The sequence below is a fragment of the Tremella mesenterica genome (assembly GCF_000271645.1).
Source record: "Tremella mesenterica DSM 1558 unplaced genomic scaffold TREMEscaffold_2, whole genome shotgun sequence".
NCBI classification, from domain to species: Eukaryota; Fungi; Basidiomycota; class Tremellomycetes; order Tremellales; family Tremellaceae; genus Tremella; species Tremella mesenterica.
The window spans coordinates 1,800,681-1,818,052 of record NW_006711226.1 but is presented as its reverse complement, the minus strand read 5'-3'; the positions used below and the strand labels follow the sequence as shown (position 1 = coordinate 1,818,052).

The 17,372-nt window shown below is 45.7% G+C and overlaps 6 protein-coding genes across 6 annotated transcripts; 3 read left to right on the top strand and 3 right to left on the bottom strand.

Moving 5' to 3' along the window:
• Positions 1 to 108: 108 nt before the first annotated feature.
• TREMEDRAFT_73329 (uncharacterized protein) lies at positions 109 to 8,064 on the bottom strand. Its single transcript, XM_007003073.1, has 20 exons — positions 8,023 to 8,064; positions 7,807 to 7,976; positions 7,227 to 7,547; positions 7,130 to 7,183; positions 6,733 to 7,081; positions 6,572 to 6,678; positions 5,548 to 6,358; positions 4,065 to 5,486; positions 3,901 to 4,020; positions 3,721 to 3,858; positions 3,552 to 3,665; positions 3,319 to 3,507; positions 2,812 to 3,224; positions 2,554 to 2,744; positions 2,369 to 2,508; positions 2,062 to 2,317; positions 936 to 1,887; positions 569 to 750; positions 485 to 524; positions 109 to 371 (listed from the first exon to the last, which is right to left on the bottom strand). The coding sequence occupies exons 1-20, from the start codon at positions 8,050 to 8,052 to the stop codon at positions 167 to 169; spliced, it is 6,204 nt and encodes a 2,067-aa protein (XP_007003135.1). The 5' UTR covers positions 8,053 to 8,064; the 3' UTR covers positions 109 to 166.
• A 162-nt stretch (positions 8,065 to 8,226) lies between these two features.
• TREMEDRAFT_56466 (uncharacterized protein) lies at positions 8,227 to 9,353 on the top strand. Its single transcript, XM_007002562.1, has 3 exons — positions 8,227 to 8,293; positions 8,385 to 9,188; positions 9,274 to 9,353. The coding sequence occupies exons 2-3, from the start codon at positions 8,547 to 8,549 to the stop codon at positions 9,325 to 9,327; spliced, it is 696 nt and encodes a 231-aa protein (XP_007002624.1). The 5' UTR covers positions 8,227 to 8,293; positions 8,385 to 8,546; the 3' UTR covers positions 9,328 to 9,353.
• A 54-nt stretch (positions 9,354 to 9,407) lies between these two features.
• TREMEDRAFT_60437 (uncharacterized protein) lies at positions 9,408 to 11,440 on the bottom strand (the record flags this gene model as incomplete). The annotated part of the gene is made up of 4 exons (XM_007002759.1): positions 9,408 to 9,657; positions 9,719 to 9,826; positions 9,870 to 11,308; positions 11,372 to 11,440. 4 exons carry the CDS (start codon positions 11,438 to 11,440, stop codon positions 9,408 to 9,410), a joined length of 1,866 nt encoding a protein of 621 aa, XP_007002821.1.
• A 208-nt stretch (positions 11,441 to 11,648) lies between these two features.
• TREMEDRAFT_60436 (uncharacterized protein) lies at positions 11,649 to 14,112 on the top strand (the record flags this gene model as incomplete). The annotated part of the gene is made up of 9 exons (XM_007002758.1): positions 11,649 to 11,856; positions 11,901 to 11,983; positions 12,060 to 12,143; positions 12,218 to 12,501; positions 12,545 to 12,941; positions 12,982 to 13,037; positions 13,088 to 13,185; positions 13,239 to 14,002; positions 14,047 to 14,112. The coding sequence occupies 9 exons, from the start codon at positions 11,649 to 11,651 to the stop codon at positions 14,110 to 14,112; spliced, it is 2,040 nt and encodes a 679-aa protein (XP_007002820.1).
• Positions 14,113 to 14,613: 501 nt separating this feature from the next.
• Positions 14,614 to 15,781, top strand: TREMEDRAFT_56465 (uncharacterized protein). Its single transcript, XM_007002561.1, has 3 exons — positions 14,614 to 14,966; positions 15,240 to 15,421; positions 15,614 to 15,781. Exons 1-3 carry the CDS (start codon positions 14,655 to 14,657, stop codon positions 15,735 to 15,737), a joined length of 618 nt encoding a protein of 205 aa, XP_007002623.1. The 5' UTR covers positions 14,614 to 14,654; the 3' UTR covers positions 15,738 to 15,781.
• Positions 15,741 to 17,177, bottom strand: TREMEDRAFT_37881 (uncharacterized protein). Its single transcript, XM_007002435.1, has 9 exons — positions 17,062 to 17,177; positions 16,872 to 16,901; positions 16,797 to 16,820; positions 16,459 to 16,718; positions 16,361 to 16,403; positions 16,274 to 16,311; positions 16,179 to 16,225; positions 16,009 to 16,135; positions 15,741 to 15,883 (listed from the first exon to the last, which is right to left on the bottom strand). Exons 1-9 carry the CDS (start codon positions 17,120 to 17,122, stop codon positions 15,866 to 15,868), a joined length of 648 nt encoding a protein of 215 aa, XP_007002497.1. The 5' UTR covers positions 17,123 to 17,177; the 3' UTR covers positions 15,741 to 15,865.
• Between the last annotated feature and the right edge of the window lie 195 nt (positions 17,178 to 17,372).

Below are 17,372 nucleotides of genomic sequence, written 5' to 3'. Positions count from 1 at the left end.
CTATGCATACGAAATGTCTCTCGTTGAGAAGTAGGTCTAACCAAATTCATAGACCACCCATCGGACTGATTACATGATTCTCATATGTTGATTCAAATAGCTGTTGAGCAAGGGTAAAGTATTAACATCGTGGTTGACAGACGAGCAAAACGTAGCGTAGCACAGATCAAAGGTCCGACTTATTCCTCTGAGCTCTCCACCATCTACCAAAAGCATTCGCCTGTTCCACCACTATACCATCCCCATTGAAAACTCTGGCATTTTCCAACATGAGCTCCACATCTTCGTCTACATCTCTCGCCGTTGCATATTTACCTTTCTCGACATTCGACTTGATCGTGCTTAGATCTCGTGCGTCTTCCGGTGGTATACTGAGTAATCAGCTTGACTGTGGCTACTTTGATTTGTCTCCGGGACAAGGATGGGTGAGAGAAAACAAGCGGATATAAAGGAAGGGCAGATGAAAGAAGAGAAAATAACGTACATTTCGAAATAATTGGGAATTTGTAGAGCCACAGGATCGACTATACGTCAGTTTTGGTTCGACAAAGTTGAGAAGCAAACCAACCTGGCTCACGGAAGAACAAGCTTAATTGTTCTTTCATACTTTTAGCCAACAATGCTGACATTGCTTTCCTCTCGTCTGCAGTCATTTTCGGGTTGACGACGCGGGACCATTCTTGCCAATAAACACGTTCGAGGGTGTCTGCGCAGACGGTGATAGGGCCAGGAGGATTGAATTGCCAGCAGCTATTGGTGAGCTTTCTGCTTCAGACAAGCACAAAGCAGAGCCGTCTTCCTCTAGCATATCACGGCTCAGCTCGACTTTTGATGCAAGATGCCCGAGTCAACACGACAGTAGCAAGAGGAGATATGGCTCGGTGAAAAGGTGACTATGCAGATGAGGTAACAGAGCCAAAGGGGACAAGACTCACTTATTAAACACCAGCTCAATATCATACGCCAAAGCCCCCATAGTGGTATATTGTCTTCCATCCATCTTCTTCGTAATCGTTCCCAGATCCATAGGCTCCTTGATCTCGTCCAAATACGTCGGACATCCATCCGCGATCGGATTGACCGGTCTGGCGAAGATGAGCGCTTCTTGAGGTTTTTTCAGCGCAGCGAGCAATGCTTTTGCTCTTTTCAACCTGAAAGGCATTGGGTTGCCCACCGTTTGTGGCAGATTTGAAGGAGGTTTCTGCCTCGTCGCTATCGGTAGAAGGGCACCAGGGACATCCACAGCAGGCGGCGGAGGTGGTGGTAGGGGCGGAACGGGCTTCTGTTTAGGCGCTTTAGGTATGATAGGAGAAGATAATGGAGGAGTATGGAGGGTAGTATGAGTTTGAGGGGTCTTCTCTGGGGATGATTTGGTGGTAATCTTAGCTTTCTTCATCTTAGGTTCATCGGAAGAAGAAGAAGATGATGATGATGTATTAAGGGAAGGTTTGAGTGTGATGATGGGGGGAGGTTTCATAGTTGTGGTAGGTTTGACAAATGATATGGTAGGACTTGGATGTATGGAAGGTCGTTGTTCCATAGCATCCACTTCTTGACCAAGAAGATCATCGATCTCTGTAGACCCGACAGGTTTTCGAGGTTTCGATTCTTTCGGTGGTCGACCGGGTGGCGTTTGGAATTTGACAGCGAGATGTTCGGAAGTACGTTTCTTGACTGGGACAGGGGGAGGTGCCATCGGGAGGACAGGCGGATGAGATTGAGGAGGTCGAGGTGGTTTGACGGTGAGTTTGATACCTTCCGCCTTTGGGTGTTCAGATTTGACCGATGGTGCATAGGGTTGGATGATAAGAGGGGGAGCTAGAGGAGTAATGGAAGGAGTACTGCCTGCAGATGCAGAGCTGAGTGTAGCTTCTGTCCTTGACCATACTGTCCGTCAGTTCTCTACGCTTCCCTCATGGTACATTCCAAATGCACGCGTCAAACATCTAAGCTGCTAAAGATCCACAGATGACAAAGAAAAGCCCGTGGCAGGAGGAAAAGGGTAGGGGTCGGATTGGTCCAGAGGGAGTGGTAAAGAGCAATACAATGAACAAAACTCACATTTATTAAAGTGAGCTTCAAAGTCTTGACAAACCTTACCCACAGGACTGGCCTTCCCATTGAAAGTATAACAATTCGAAATGATCAACTTGACGTCCTCTACAAAATCCGTTCTTTTGGTATACATTCCATTATCTAACCTTGCCCTGATGGTCGACAAGTCCATGGGTTTACGAATGATATCCAAGTACGTAGGGACATTTTCTCGTATAGGATCGACAGGTTGTCGGAAAAGATACGATGATCGATGTGCATTCTGACGTGTCAATCATCCGATATTCCATGTTAAGAAACGAGAAGAACTCACGAGCTTTTGTAAAGCATTTTCGATGGCTTTGAGATCGGTCTCTGGTAAACCTTGAGATTGAGATTTGAGAACTTTTCCTTTTTTCTTGTTTTGTTGTAGAGGAAGGGTAATTGTCGGTTTGCTAGCTGGAAATCCGTAATCTGGACATCAGCGCGAGATCATGAAAGGATGAGAAGTGGAATGACCTTCTGTTTTGACGTCAGGACCTCCTATACTCAGTCTAATTCGGGGAGTAACAATAGCTGGAGTTTCGACAACCGGTGTGCTTAAAGTTATAGTTGGTCCAGGTGGTCTTTCTTTGACACTCTTGCCTATGATTTCACACATCTTGATTAATGCTAATCTGACATCTTGATCGAGTCCAGCAAAATCGTCACTGGTCGATTAGTTCTTCCAACTTTATTTCCTTGTGGAAATTTGGGGTAGATGAACAATAAACTCACATGAGAAGGTCTTTCAGTCGATGCTTCACGTCTTCACGCGTTTCATATTCATCCCTTACAGCATCGACAAAGGGTTTAAACATCTTCTCTGCACTTTGCTCACGAGCACTCTCATTGTTCATCTCTTGTACTCCCGCGGGAACATTCGCCTTGATTTCATTCACCGCCAGAGCCATCAAGATCGACTCTGAAAGTCCACGGGCAACATGACGACGGACTGTGAGGGAGGAATCGGATTTTATGACTTCAGCGAGATAGGTATCAGTGGCACTGCTTCGACCGGGACGACGACAGAGCAAAAGACAATCGAAGGCCGTCAAGCGAACCGGTTCAAAATTGCCCTCCCGCGTGTAGCTGAGGAAATTTCGAGGATCGTTGGTGCGTTTTCCACCAAGGATCATTTTCATTTGTGCCTTCGAGTAAGCTTCCAGCATGGTGATGACGCAGGCAGCTGGCGCGGTATCCATGGGAAAGAAGGAAAAGAGAAGACGGGACAGGCCAACTCACCAGTAGTCCAGCAATCGTCACGGAATTATGGAAACTAGGAGCAAGACGATCCATCGTGATAGCCCGATCGACAGCTTCGTTCGCTTCGTCAAACATGACCCGATCAACTTCCTCCGCATTCCATGCAGGGAGGCTGAAGGCATTACCCAAAGCCGTAATGTAGGTCGCTCGCATAGTAGAATCGTCGAACTTGATGTGAGTCAGGAACAGGATCAAGTCAACTGGGAACGTACCAAATTACCTGTATTATCATTATATCTGATCAAATCGAGAAGTAATCGGCGGACATCCCGCCGAGTATTACGAGTAGCAGGATCCCGCAAATCAGCAAGGGAGGAAACGAGACTCTGAAGATGAGTGATTACATAGCAAAATGTGTCCGGATGAACTTGCCTTTTGCACGAGATAATCGGCCACATCGGAAAAATCATTCCTCTTAGGTCTGATGGGTGCATCATCATCCCCCGGAAGACAAAACAAAGCACGATATAGCTTCACGAGAAGGAAATGACCAATGTAGTCACATTCAGAAGTGTTGTACTGACTATCAGACACGGGTCACTTCCCGAGAGTGAAACTCACGACTGTTAAAGCTTTGGCAGCTTCCATCCTGACACGATAGAAATAATTTTTGACCAATATCGTCCTCGCCAATTCACTGGCAACGACGGGCGATGGATACATCGTCAGATTCTGTATTGCCTTTTCGTCAGACTTCGAAACGTATGTTGGTAAAGACTATTCACCTCAACTTGCGCAATCACATCCCTGTCACCTTGAAGTTGGGAGATCCAATACCAAGGTTTCTCCGCAAAGTCGAACGTAGCTATCCATTCACACTCCGGATCGAACCGGATCCACTCGTATCCTCCACCTTCCCCCATCATAGCCTCCACTTCGTCATCTGTCCATTCCGCAACTCTCCATCGCTCACGTTCAGCGTCGTCGTCCCACGGAGGGTAAGCGAAGACCTCGGCCCTATCCGCGTCTCGTAATTTAGCAGCTTCATCCTTGTCTGCGTCCGTCTCAGCTGCAGCTAAGTCTTCTCGTAATTTGCTATACCTAGCTGCTATATGTCCCGATCTTCGTGTACGTTTGTATTTCGTATTGAACGGTAGACTGAATTGCTTCGAAGGGACCTTTATATCTAACAAGTGTTCGAATGGCGCTCCGTCGGCCTCGTGAATACGAACGGCTAGAGTGCCCTCGAACATCTTCGTGGGTCGTTTATCGATCTTGCTGGGTTTGACAGCTGGTTGACTTTGTTGCACAGACAATTCGATTAAAAATTTCTTTCGGATGAAATTCGCCTGGAGTTTGAAATTGGGACAACCTGAGCCGTACACCCACAAATCTTGAAAAGCGGTGAGATCGATACTCGAAACTTTTCGACAAGTGCGGAAGAACAGTGAAGTAGAGAGCATATTCCCCGGGAGGTCGTCTGAGAAGGCAGTGAGGAAAATTCTGGGTACTACGCGTGTAAGTCCGACAGAAGTGCCTGCTTTCACAAGATTCCGATCGAGGATATGGAGTACCAGTGGGGCTTTCAAGTTGACAAACTCCAAGTCGTGCAGGTCCAAAGTTCCCGGAACACACAATGGCATGTGGTCTCCTTGGTCTAGTCGGGCACATTTGTCGATGTCTTTCTTTAACCGATAACGATATTCGTTGTTTCCCAATAGATGGCGGAGAAATAAACCTCGGAGATACAGAGCTAGACCATTAATGAGCCAAGTGTCCGCTACGGTTTTCGGGATGATGTTTATACCTACCCATTGTTGAATCAATGAGAGGGAGAGAGTTTCTCGAGCTGTTACAGCTTCATCGATGACGGAAAAGGGATGTAGGAGATCGCTAGAGATGACGGCGATGGTAGCTGCAGTTGAGCATTGTATCCTGGGACCGGTGACGAAGACTATCTTGAAATCTGACAGAGGATATGTACCGAATTCGGTAGTGTAATACTCCATGGCACGAGGTAGGAAGGACGTAGTGTTGAGCATGAGTTCCATATCCCCCGGAAGACAAAATCCCAATACCGGTCGTTGTCCAGGAACTATGGTGACTAATTCAAATGGACCTGCAGCGAAAGAGATTTGTTGGACTGAACAGATATTAGTTTGTAAATAGTGAAAGATGGTTTTGTGAGGATTATGAGGATGTGTAACCTAATCAATCAGCTAGCTCCCGTCTCTTTATCTCTGGATGATTCGTTTTCGAAAGACTCACTTGTTCTTGAAGTTCTCCACTGCTGACGACCATCACAGGAGAGTCTTCACCACCTTCAAGAAAAGAAGGTACAATGAATTCGAATTCCCAAGTCGACCTTTCCCACAAATTATCCACACATGGTGTCCACACTCTGGCTGCGTCATATGTAGTAGGAGAAAGAAACATGTGAGGAATCTCATCACGTTCAAATACGATACCTTCCACTACTTTTCCTCCTAATGTTAAGCTGTAATCAATCTGAATTTGTATCACACCCAGATCCGAGTGATCTCCAACTTGAACGATCCGTACCCATCCGCCAGAGACCGATATGGCAAGCTCGCCCTCATCACCTTCACCGGTAGCAGCCCATGTTCGACGTTTGATCTCTGGATGTGAAGAGATTTCTACTGGAGGATCACGATTAGGGAGAGGTTGAAAGGGATTGCAAAATGCGTATGTTGCTGGAGTGGGTAAGAGGGGGTCCTTGTCTGTTGGGGAGGATAATAGGACGGATGAGATCTCCAGAAGAGGAGACGCGTTGAGGTATATAGTACGAAGAGAGGGACTGGTAGGTTTGACAGTGAGATAAGCTGTACCCTGATGGATCAACAATATGTTGAAGAGACGAGACGGAGGTGAGACGTACCCGAAGGACACCAGCAAAGTCAATATCGAGAACAACCTTTTGATGAATCGTGTTTGGTCAGCAGCTTCACGACGTGGATGAAGAGGTAAACTTATAGGGTGAATCCCCTGTTGGGAGCAAAGACCTCGTCCGACATGGTCAAGGATGAGCTGGTATGGCCCGGTGGCCAATGGCCATTGACTTGTGGTGCAGCAATCAAGTGCAGCGAGAGGGAAAGAGAGAAGCAAACTCGCTCCGTGTTGGTCGCCTTGGCGGAGGTCACCGTCCGACCGTCCGACCATACAACCATCCAAGATGCCGACTTCGTCAGTGTAAAGCCATCAAGCATATCATGTATAGCCATGGTAACTATATCTTCTCACGTATCAGACAAAATGCATAGTGCAGATTTACAGAAAGTCAGCCGCTGCCTTTCTCTTCCTTCCCGCCATAGCAGCCTCCCCTCCATCCGGCGTGGGTGAGGTATATCTGTATCTTGACTGCTGAGCTCTTTTCTCCGCCTAGATCCGTCAGCCTTCTCATCTTTGGATGACTCAGTCTGTTTAGTCACTCACAGGAGAAGCAGTTGCATCGGGCCACATGACCCCATCTTTTGGTGGCTGTATAGTCGGTATTTCATTGACTGCGATACTTGGTGCAGGGGCAGGCGTAGCGGATGCTGCGGCTGGCATCGGTGTCTGAGCACCTGGTTGCATAGGTGTGATGGTCTGTGGATAAGGTTGCGTATGACCTGGGATCGGCGTAAAGTTTCCAGTACCAGCTTGATCAATGGTGAATCGTAATGGACCAGGAATCGGAGAAACTCCAGTACCGGCACCTGGTGGTGTGGGTACGGGTCCTGCACCAGGTATACCAGGATAAGGAGGGACGACCATAGGAAAAGGGGGAATGAATCCTGGAGGTCTGATGGTTAGCTACAAAGTGTACCTAGGTATGAATTTTATAGCTTACGGAGGGAACCCAGGCATACCGACTGGTAAAGTGGGTGGTGGCATTCCTGGCAATCTGCTATATCAGTCATTGTATGAAGAAAGAGGATAAAACTGACGCCATGGGAAAAGGTATAGGAGCACCATTGGGTGCTGTGACCATTGGAGGTTGTGTCATTGGTGTGGATATCGATTTAACAGGTTTATTCCGCGTCGCCATCAAAGCTTTATGTTGAGCCAAAGCGATCATGAGATCAGCTTCGGGTATGACGGTATATGAATGTCTCGGTCGTTGAGCAGTTGATGCAGCTACCAATGCGGCAGCTCCTGCTTCTGCTTCTTTTCGTGCTTTCCATTCGGCTTGAGCGTTCGAAGGAACACCTTCCATACCAAAGATCTCGACGTCGAAACCATCGCGACCGGGGAGAGTGTTTGTGAGGCTATACTTTAGCGGTTTTTCGTTCAATGACGTCCCAGACAAGATCGACAATGTTCCTTTCTTATCTATTCTCACTCGTCTTACTTCCGAGCGGTAGATCAAAGGTAAGACTATTTGACGAGATATGTCGCATCAGGTCGGCAAAGAGAATGGGTGATTGGTGTTGACCATGAAGCCACCACAGAACAGAATGACTGTGAAGAGGGAAAGCTGTAATGTATGGGGGTTGCACGGGACTGAATGATAGGTTGAAGACTCACGGTTCAGGATCACATTTATGTACCTGCTGAGAATGGACCATCAAACCTCCAGCGGTATTCAACTTCCTTGGACATAATTGACATTTGAAATGTTTCGATTTTTGATGTTGTAAAAGTACTTTATCATCTTCGAATTCACGTTCACAATACCAGCACCAAGGTTTGAGAACCTATGTTATCAGTTTTATACGTCAAGAGTGAGGTGTAGAAGCTCACGAATACTTGATGACGTTTCTTTTTGCCCATGATGGATGTTCTTTAGTCGAGTAGAGCGAAAGAGGTGGTCACCAGAGTGGACGAAGACTTAGCGGGGGAGCGAATATATTTTAGTGATAATTGTTGGTGTTTTATCCCGGCCATAGTTTCACCACCAAAGTCTCGAGGCACCGAGAACATCTTGCTTCAAAGATCTCAAGTGCAAAGCCGGGAAGACGGGGGGTTAAAACTAATTGATACTTGCTGAGAGGACCATACTCTTCAAGGATTAGTGAGTTACTTTTCTTCATCTTATCCATCAGGAAAGGAAAGAAAGGGACACCATGGTAGCAAAATGGTCAGGACAGCTACTAACATCTTAGATCATGAAATTCTCCTCTCAACATGTTCTCCGCCCCCTTCGTCACACCCGAACCTTCCATTCTACACCTATGATTTCCTCTCATATTGGTCTTAAACCAATTCCTATCCCTCCATCAGTCATCTTATCACTACCACCATCATCCATATCCCCAACATTACCTATGACCTCTCCACTCGCTCAAAGATACATAACCGTCACTGGACCCTTGGGTGAACAGGTCGTACCTATATTACCACCAATTATATTATCTCCTCTTTCCCAGACTTCTTTTTCCTCATCTTCTTCTCCTACTCCCTCTTCAAATTCGACATCTTCAACGGACGACGCGACTCAACAGAAAGAATCAAATGAACAACCCACCCCAACATTATCACTCACAATTCATAATCGTGATTCCAAACAACATCGTTCTCTCTGGGGTCTTACTCGTTCTCTCATCCATAACGCTGTTCAAGGAGTGACAACAGGATATACCCTAGAATTACGTTTAGTAGGTGTAGGATATAGAGCTAGTGTTGAACCTATCCCTCCTGTTTTCTTGGCATTACAAGCTCAAGTACCTAGAATAGCAAGACCTAATAAACCTGGTTCACCACCTTATGTCCTTCCTCCTTTACCGGAAAATAGATTGAATATAAAATTGGGTTATGCTCATCCTGTTTTGATTGATATTCCAAGAGATATAGAGGTGGAGACACCTCAACCGACTAAGATCATCTTGAGAGGTACGGATAAACAGAAATTAGGTAGGTTCGCAGCGAAGATTAGAAGATGGAGAAAACCAGAACCTTATAGAGGAAAGGTGAGTCATTAACTTTATCACCCTCTTTCGTTTGGTCCGCCAAGGAGTCGAGGAAATTGGAGATGAAGAAAGAGCTGACCGTAAGGGTATATTCGTTGGAGACGAAACGATCAAGCTTAAAGAGATCAAGAAGAAATGAACTTGCATGCATGTGTCATCTACCCCACAGCTTTCTCTCGCTTCCCTACGTAGATATAATCTTAAATAGTGTACCATATCTCACATATCTTCCCCACTCATCCTCTTCTCCCAATTCTTGAAAAACTCTTGGGATATTCTATCATCTTTCCTACCCCTATCATCACATCCTAACATTCCCTGCCATAAAGATGCCACACCACAATCTTCGTCACCCACCACCTGTCCAGTTTCACGTAACACGATGTCCGAAGTCCCCGATCCGCGATGTACTACAGCTAACGCTGGATGATATGTGGGTGGGAAATGAACAGAAAGCACTTGACCAGCTCTGTTCATCAGACACCTACAAGTATCTCTTTCATTTGAGGATTGAAAGGGAGAGGACTGACTCTGGGAGGTAGATCTCAAGACCTCGAGTTGCATGAGTTGATCCTGACACTATTCGACCTTGTTGCTCTGCCTCCATCTCCAAAGCTGACCGCTGTTCACCTGAGAAACTGATATGAGCGAAACATGTTCATGGGAGAGAGTACAACTCACCTGTTGAGGGCGCATGAGGATAGTACAGCCCTCTCTGCGACTCGTATCGACTCTGTAACACAAGCCATCGGCAATCTATTACGCCAAGCACTCGAAATACCTCCAGGATAAGCAGTTCGATCTTTCGTCTTGACTAACTCCATTATCATAGAATGCTTGTTCTTCTCTATCGCCTTTGAGTTGAGAGATAGATCTAGGAAAGTCCTCCAATCGGCGCGCAGATCGATTTCGGATAACCAAGTATCGTTGAAAGATTTGTGATCCTTAGTGAGCTGACCGATAGGCTCTCCCGTGATAGCAATCACGATGAATCTTGTCATCCTCTGAACGGCAGGACCCGAATGAGATACTTGTACCCACCATAAGTCCGCCGACAAGGATTCACAAGCTGTGATAGTTGGCCAAGTGGTCAAGTCAGGAGAGAACAACCCGTGACCATTACCCATGACACTCCAATCTTGTCCTGATCCCAGCTGAAGAGCGGTATGCAGTCGTGAAATGTAAAAACGTATGGCGACTAGAAACCCTTCCGGGCAAGTTTGGCGATAAAGGTCACGAGAGAATCCTGTGAACTCCAGAGAGTCGGTCAAGGTGGACAAAGGGGTCGTTCGACAAGCACGAAGCTGATGAAAGAGAGAGTTGAGGAAGTGACCTTTCATGTAATCTCTTCTCTCAGCTTCGGTAGATAATGCTGGCGGGGACATAGAATTACGGGGCGTTGAAAGATTCGTAGTGGGCAGTTCGGGGGATTTGACGATTTTCTTCAGTGGAGTAAAGTTGGGAAACGGCACACGAGATGGTATCTTGGAGACATTTTTGGAGATAGGCGTGAAGTGAGGCTTGGACAGGGGCATCTTCTTCCGTGTGGTTTTATCTGCAGGTCGACTTTTCTTCATCACAGGAGCCGAGGTCGTCTTGTTAAGAGAAGCACGAGTGTCCGTGGAAGCAATTGGAGGTTGAATGGGTTCAGAAGGGACAGTTGAAGTAGTCTTGGCGGCATGAGAAGATGACTTGGTCACTGAGGTGTTAGCGTGAGTGATTGGGTTAGATTCAGAGGTCGTGTGATGTTCAGTATGAGTAGTGATAGTCGTGGACGAGTTCTTGATTGAAGGCAGTTCCTTCGAAATTGTCTTTCTAACAAGTGCTGGACATGGCGGAGCAGGATTCTGACTGTCAGATGTAGTAGAGGATTCCGATAATTGGCAGTTCAATTTGCGTTTTGTTGTAACGCGTTCTTTTTCCTTCGTCGCGGTAATCGGAGTCTTTTCTGAGGCAGTAGAGTCGTTGATGATGGTAGATTTCGACACATTTGAGTCGATGGAAAGAGATTTCTTGACGGGCGTTAGAGATGAAGAGTCAGAATGATCGGTATTATTTGCCGCAAGTATACGCTCGATAAGTGCGGTCTTGTTGAGTTTGGAATACCCAGCGATGTTCAACTGGCCGTTAGTAAGTCAGTCCTGTGGCATGTGACGATGCCAAAGGCCGAGGATGGAACTGACCGATTTGCATGTATCTTTCAGCTGAGTGACTTTGAACTTTTCAAGTTGTGAGATGGTGTAAGAAGTCATTATTGTCAATGCTCTTTGTGGTGATATTTAGAAGGGAGCACTAGAGGTAGGGAGGAGAGGAAGGTCCACTTCATATATGTAGCTTGCAGCTGGGAGAGGGTCCAAGCGTCGGGAGAAAATACAAAATCAACCGAATATAAAAACGCGTCGTTGAACCTTTAACCACCAGCCATACTTTACACACCTCTTCATACCATGCTTGTGGGAGATGACATTCCTCTCATACCCAGAAAGATTCCTTCTTCTTCAGAAACAATTAGACAATGAACCCCCGCCTACCATCAAAGCGGCTTTCGAAGTTTGTGGTCGGACTGACAAATCCACTTCCGCCATCCGGGATGTCAAATTCGATATCCGTCTTCTCCGCTTATTGCACGAGACTAAGGGCAAGCCTGCGACTTCTGTGTCATCGGACGGTGAGAGAATGTTGCTGTGACCTTACTGGCTGCTGATAGGGAAGGACCTCACACAGTGAATAATTTGGGTTTGAACAGAGCTGATTTTGTGACCATCGGAAGAGCTGGCGAAGGACAATTCGGTACGGTAAGTCAAGTACTTTTCAGATCCATACACTTCTCTAAGGTGGAATGTTCTGTCATTTTGGTTCGCTCACAATCAGGTAGATGCCGTACGGTGTACTCTGAATGGAGGAATATACGCTTTGAAAACCATAGCAAAAATCACCGCTATCAGATCAGGTCCAGTAAGCATTCCATCTATTCTGTGAGAGGTTGTTGATTTCTTTCTCAGCAACTTGGATTAGCATATGAAAGACAGCTACATATCGTGTCTTCTGTTCGACAGTCTTCCAATACATCATCACCTGTACCCCGTTTACTTGCCGCTTTTCAAGATATAGACAATCTATATATGGTAATCGACTACATTCCATGTGGGACCCTATGGGATAGATTGTGTCAAACCACTTTGGACTCACATGATCCCGATCAATCATTCGAGGGCGAAAAACTCAAACCAATGGAGGAAGAAGAAATAAGATGGTGTGGATTTCAAATGATCAAAGCCATATCATGGGTTCATGCAGTAGGTTTCGTACACAGGTTCGTCGACTCCCTTTGATAATGATTAAGACTAATAAAAAAGAGATATCAAACCTCATAATTTTCTCATCGGGGAAAACTATCAAATTAAACTTACCGACTTTGGATCTTCTGTTCCTCTTCTATCCACGTCTCATCCGGAAGCTCGACGTACGGCATCCGGAATGATACATAAAGACTACTGCGCCTTGCCTGCTGGAACACCGGATTATGTCTCTCCAGAGGTACTCACCTTTGCTGAGGAGGCTGCTTACGCGGCTGCCATGATGGAGGATGGGGATAGGACAATGAGACCTGGTGATGCGATTGTGGAAGAAGGATATGATTGGGGTGTGGATTGGTGGAGTTTCGGAGCGACCATCTACGAGATGTCCACTGGAAAAGCTCCATTCTGGGCGAGGACTGTTGATCAGACGTATGGACGGATTTTGGGTTGGAAAGTGAGTCATTGAATTTCACAATGATCGTCGTTGATAGAAGGATACGTTGCACATACCACCCGAGTTATCCGAGGAGTTACAACATTTGATATCATCGTATGTCGCCCGATTCCATCTTCGTGGTTCGAGACTGAACACCTGATCAGACTCCTCACTGCTCCTGAAAATCGACTAGGCAGACGAATCTCAATAGAAATCCTTAATCACCCTTTCTTTAGCCAAATACGTCAACACGGGCCAAATCGTGAGCCGGCATCGCCCTCATGTACTGTATGACGCGGGCAGCGCTGATCTTAGTAATCTTACCAGAAGATATCGAAGCTCCTCCAATCATGGAACTTGTCAATCCTCAAAGTGCAGCAGAATATACATTCGCTCAAGGACAAACATTCGATGAATTCACATTTGATCATTTCTTCCACTCCACCACTTCGGCATTTTCTTCTCTGACCATTTCCAACTCTATGACCCGTCCAGCCAATGATCCCAAACCTTGGGAAAGATGGGTTGGATGGACATGGCATCCTCCTCCTAGACTGCTTGATAATCCGCCAAAGTACAACATCCCCATTTCCAATTGGACATTCGTTTCACCTTTCTCAGCTCATGTAACTCCGATCCGCGGGAATACCTCTACACCTTTAAGAACGCCCACTCCTGGATCTGTTATCCGCACTCGACCGATCTCCGAAAGACAAGCTTTTTCACAATTGATGAAATGTGTTCAGTCCAGTGCGAAAAAACGAGTGAGACAAAGTCGGTCCAGTAGATCAAAGATGACTTCTGGCGGATTGTATCAAACAATGGATATGCCAGGATCAAGTTATATGATCACATCTCAGACTCCAACGCCAACGACGAGGGTTCAAGCAACGTCATATAAACCGCCGAATCTGTCTCCTCCAAAGGAATATAGATCAGAGGAAGCGAAGGATGGAATAAGATTATCAATAACAGATGCGAAATGGGTTGACAAGATTTCAACCGGATCGGATTGGAGGGGAAGTGTAAGTCTTTCAGAATTAGAAGCATGGCATAAAGATATAGAACATGGTATAGAGGTGTGTCGCTTTTTTGTTTTTTTGGAGCACGAGACTGATGGTAGAATCTGAATACAAAGTTTAGAAGACTCTCATCGAGATTGAGACCGGAAGAGTCTGATCATCCATGAGCAGACAGAAAGATGATAAATTATTTGTAGCTTTAGTTCATGTTGATATGTTAATGGGCTTTTGAGATTTTAATAACAGTCACGACTGGAGTGATCAGTAGATGTATGTACTCGTACTTTACTTCACTCATACTATGTTATTTATGTATGATTATCCATATAATGGTCTTCACCTGGCTAAGTGGGTAAACTGGCTCGGTCCGTATTTACCGTAAAAAATACTCCGCAGGGTTGATCGAGAGTTCAATGCCTGGCCTGTCACGGCTTGGTGTCCATTCAAACTCCGTTACACGTACTACGAATGGCGCAGAGAGGGTTTCCCGTTCCGTAGACTTCCATGCATAAACATGATCAATTGACTACACTCCCCAAGATCGTCCTTATCTGCCACTCCGCCACGAATCACTTGCTACTTGAACCTAATGAGTGTTTTCTGAGTTTCTGCGATTTTGAGATCCCCTCGTAGTGAACAAGTCAACCTATCAACTTATTAAACTTCTCCCATCTCCCATATCTCACAAAAGTAGTTGAGCCCAAAAAACATGTGGCCTTTCTCCCGTTCTGATCCAGGTCCATCACAACCCCTCTCTCCCTCCTCTCAGAACTCTACAGATATCCCAACCCCATCAAACTCGGAATCCTCAAAACTTACAACCTCTTCTGATCAAGTGACACAACTCGCGATCGTCGAAAGGTCAAATCATTCGAATTCGTCGGAGGAAGTCAAGAGTGATAAACGTAATGTAAAATCACCATTGAATATCCCACAAGGGAATAGTACTGTGATTCCTGATACAGAGGAGGAAGACAAGTTGACAGGAGATAAATTGAAAGATTATAAAACTGCTATTTCTGTACGTTTTCCCCCTCTGTCTTTGGTCTTCTCTTCACTGTTTCATTTTATTTTATTTCCCATTTTGATCTTTCTTCTTCTTCATCTGCTCATGCTATGATAATGGGATGCTACGATATGTGAAATCTGGGAGTATGAAATACCAAAATTTTAGAAAACTTGGATATTCGGACAATCGGACAATCGGACAATCCTCAAACGTCTTTTCTCTCCATCTGATACCTATTTGTTCACTGCGGATGTAGTGAAACCGTGGAGAAAATTGATGATGCAGAGAATAGATATCCGAAGAGATTTACGAAATATCGATCAAATACCTTGTGCTCGTACTAGTTTCTTATATGGTATAGCTGGAGGTAGTGGGATAGGAGCTGTTCGATATTTAGGTGGTAAGAATGTGAGATCTGCTAGTCATTGGGCTGTTTTTGGTTTCATCACTATTTCCGTTATACAATGGTGAGTTGTACATCTTTTTCTTCTATCCTGCTTTTTGTCTCACTTCCCACTAACCCTCCCTCCCAATGAGTCATGGTCTGTATCGTATCTCCCCTCTTTCCTTTATCGTGGACATCATGTATCCAAGATGTGAATATGTCAGTGTACGCTCAAAGAGTATGGAGAAAACACGACCAGTGTTGACTTGTCAAGGGAGTTATGTAATCGCGCTCGAGCCAAAGAATTACAACGTATGCGCACGATCCAAGAACATTTCCCACATCGACACATTTCCAAATTGAAAAGAAAAGAGGATGCCGAGTCAGAGTCAAAGTGATGGCAGATCAATGTAAACTATTCATGCACAATTCATCTCATACTACCAACACATGATGGTCGTGGACCGATGTCGACTTTTGCGATGATCGGCATGTTCGTGTGATTGGAGCGGAATGTGTAGGGAGATCACAGCTCTTGGTCGTCCTGTTTATCAGTCATTATACCCTATCACTAGCAGCTGGGAAGAAGCAGAACAGATGTGTGTGTCAAAGACTCGATAGGTCCAGAACGTCTGGAAGGAGGAGAGCATGGTACATGTCATGACCCACCTCGTCCGGAAGGGGCGCGTTGGCAGCCTGTTTAAGCTCCTCATCGTATTTAGCCATAAGAGCAGGGTCGACCTGCACTTCGGGAGGTGCGAGAGCGGGAGCAGCGACAAAGTCGAGTGACTGGTTACTGTTGATTAGAAGCAAGTTGGTTCATTGAAGGTATCACGAACCCGACCAATTTCCTAGCCAGCCACAAGAATGGCTTTTCGAAATTGTACTATTGGTCAGATTTGTGTCTCGAGGTATCATCACCTTAATGACTTACGTTGGATTTCGCGGAAATTTCGTAATACTGCAAATTCTCTAGAGATCTCTCAGCAACACTTCGCAAGGTCCAAAAGCGTGTACCCACTCTTTCGGTGGAATGTGACTTGACCAGTCTTGACTTTCCTCTCCTATTCACATCAGCATTCACCAAGATCAAGCAGAAAGAAGAAAGGGAGAACCCACTTTGACATCCACTTTGTTTCCACAGAGTACGATGGGAATGTTCTCACAGACACGCTCCAAATCACGATGCCAGTTGGGCACGTTCTTGTAGGTGATACGAGAAGTCACATCGAACATGATGATACCACATTGACCCTGGATGTAATAACCATCCCTCAACCCACCAAACTTCTCTTGGCCGGCCGTGTCCCAAACATTGAAACAGATCGTTCCGAAGTTGGTGTGGAATGTAAGAGGGTGAACCTCTACTCCGAGAGTGGCTGGTGGATCAGTTTATACTCATTGCACATCTAAATGCCGTGGGACGGGGTGTTGTGAAGAGTGGCGAAAAGTCTCACCGATGTATTTTTTCTCGAATTCACCTAAAGGATCAGCGGCAAACAACTTTTCTCAACATTCGAAAATTGGCTCACCGGTCAAGTGACGTTTGACAAAAGTGGTCTGTGACGTTAGCTTTAGCTGGAATGTCCTCTGAGATGGCTCACCTTGCCTATTGTTGAAAAGGGAGAAAGGCTATGTCAGCAAGAAATAAGAGCAAACCGTCAGAACATACCCTAACCAAGTCAGCCCGAGCGCCACCTTTCGACGAGCTACAAGAGAGACTTACGGTACCACCATCTCCACAGAGTACGAGTTTGAAAGTCGCAGTGTTTTCAGCTGCCATGATTGATGACGAAAGGAGAGGAATGAGAGTGAAAAGAGAGAGGCGAAGTGGAAGGAGACAAAGTTGAAGCAGACTTTGCCTTGAAGAACCCACGCCTGGCACCACCAACCTTTGAATATTTTCGCCGCTTTTATTTTACTGCATTTATCCCACCATACTGGGTCCGCTCTCATGAAAAGTTGGCCTCAAGTTGTCTTTTTTCAGACTGTGTAAATCTGAAATTTTCTACTCTTAGGTCAGAGATCAGAGA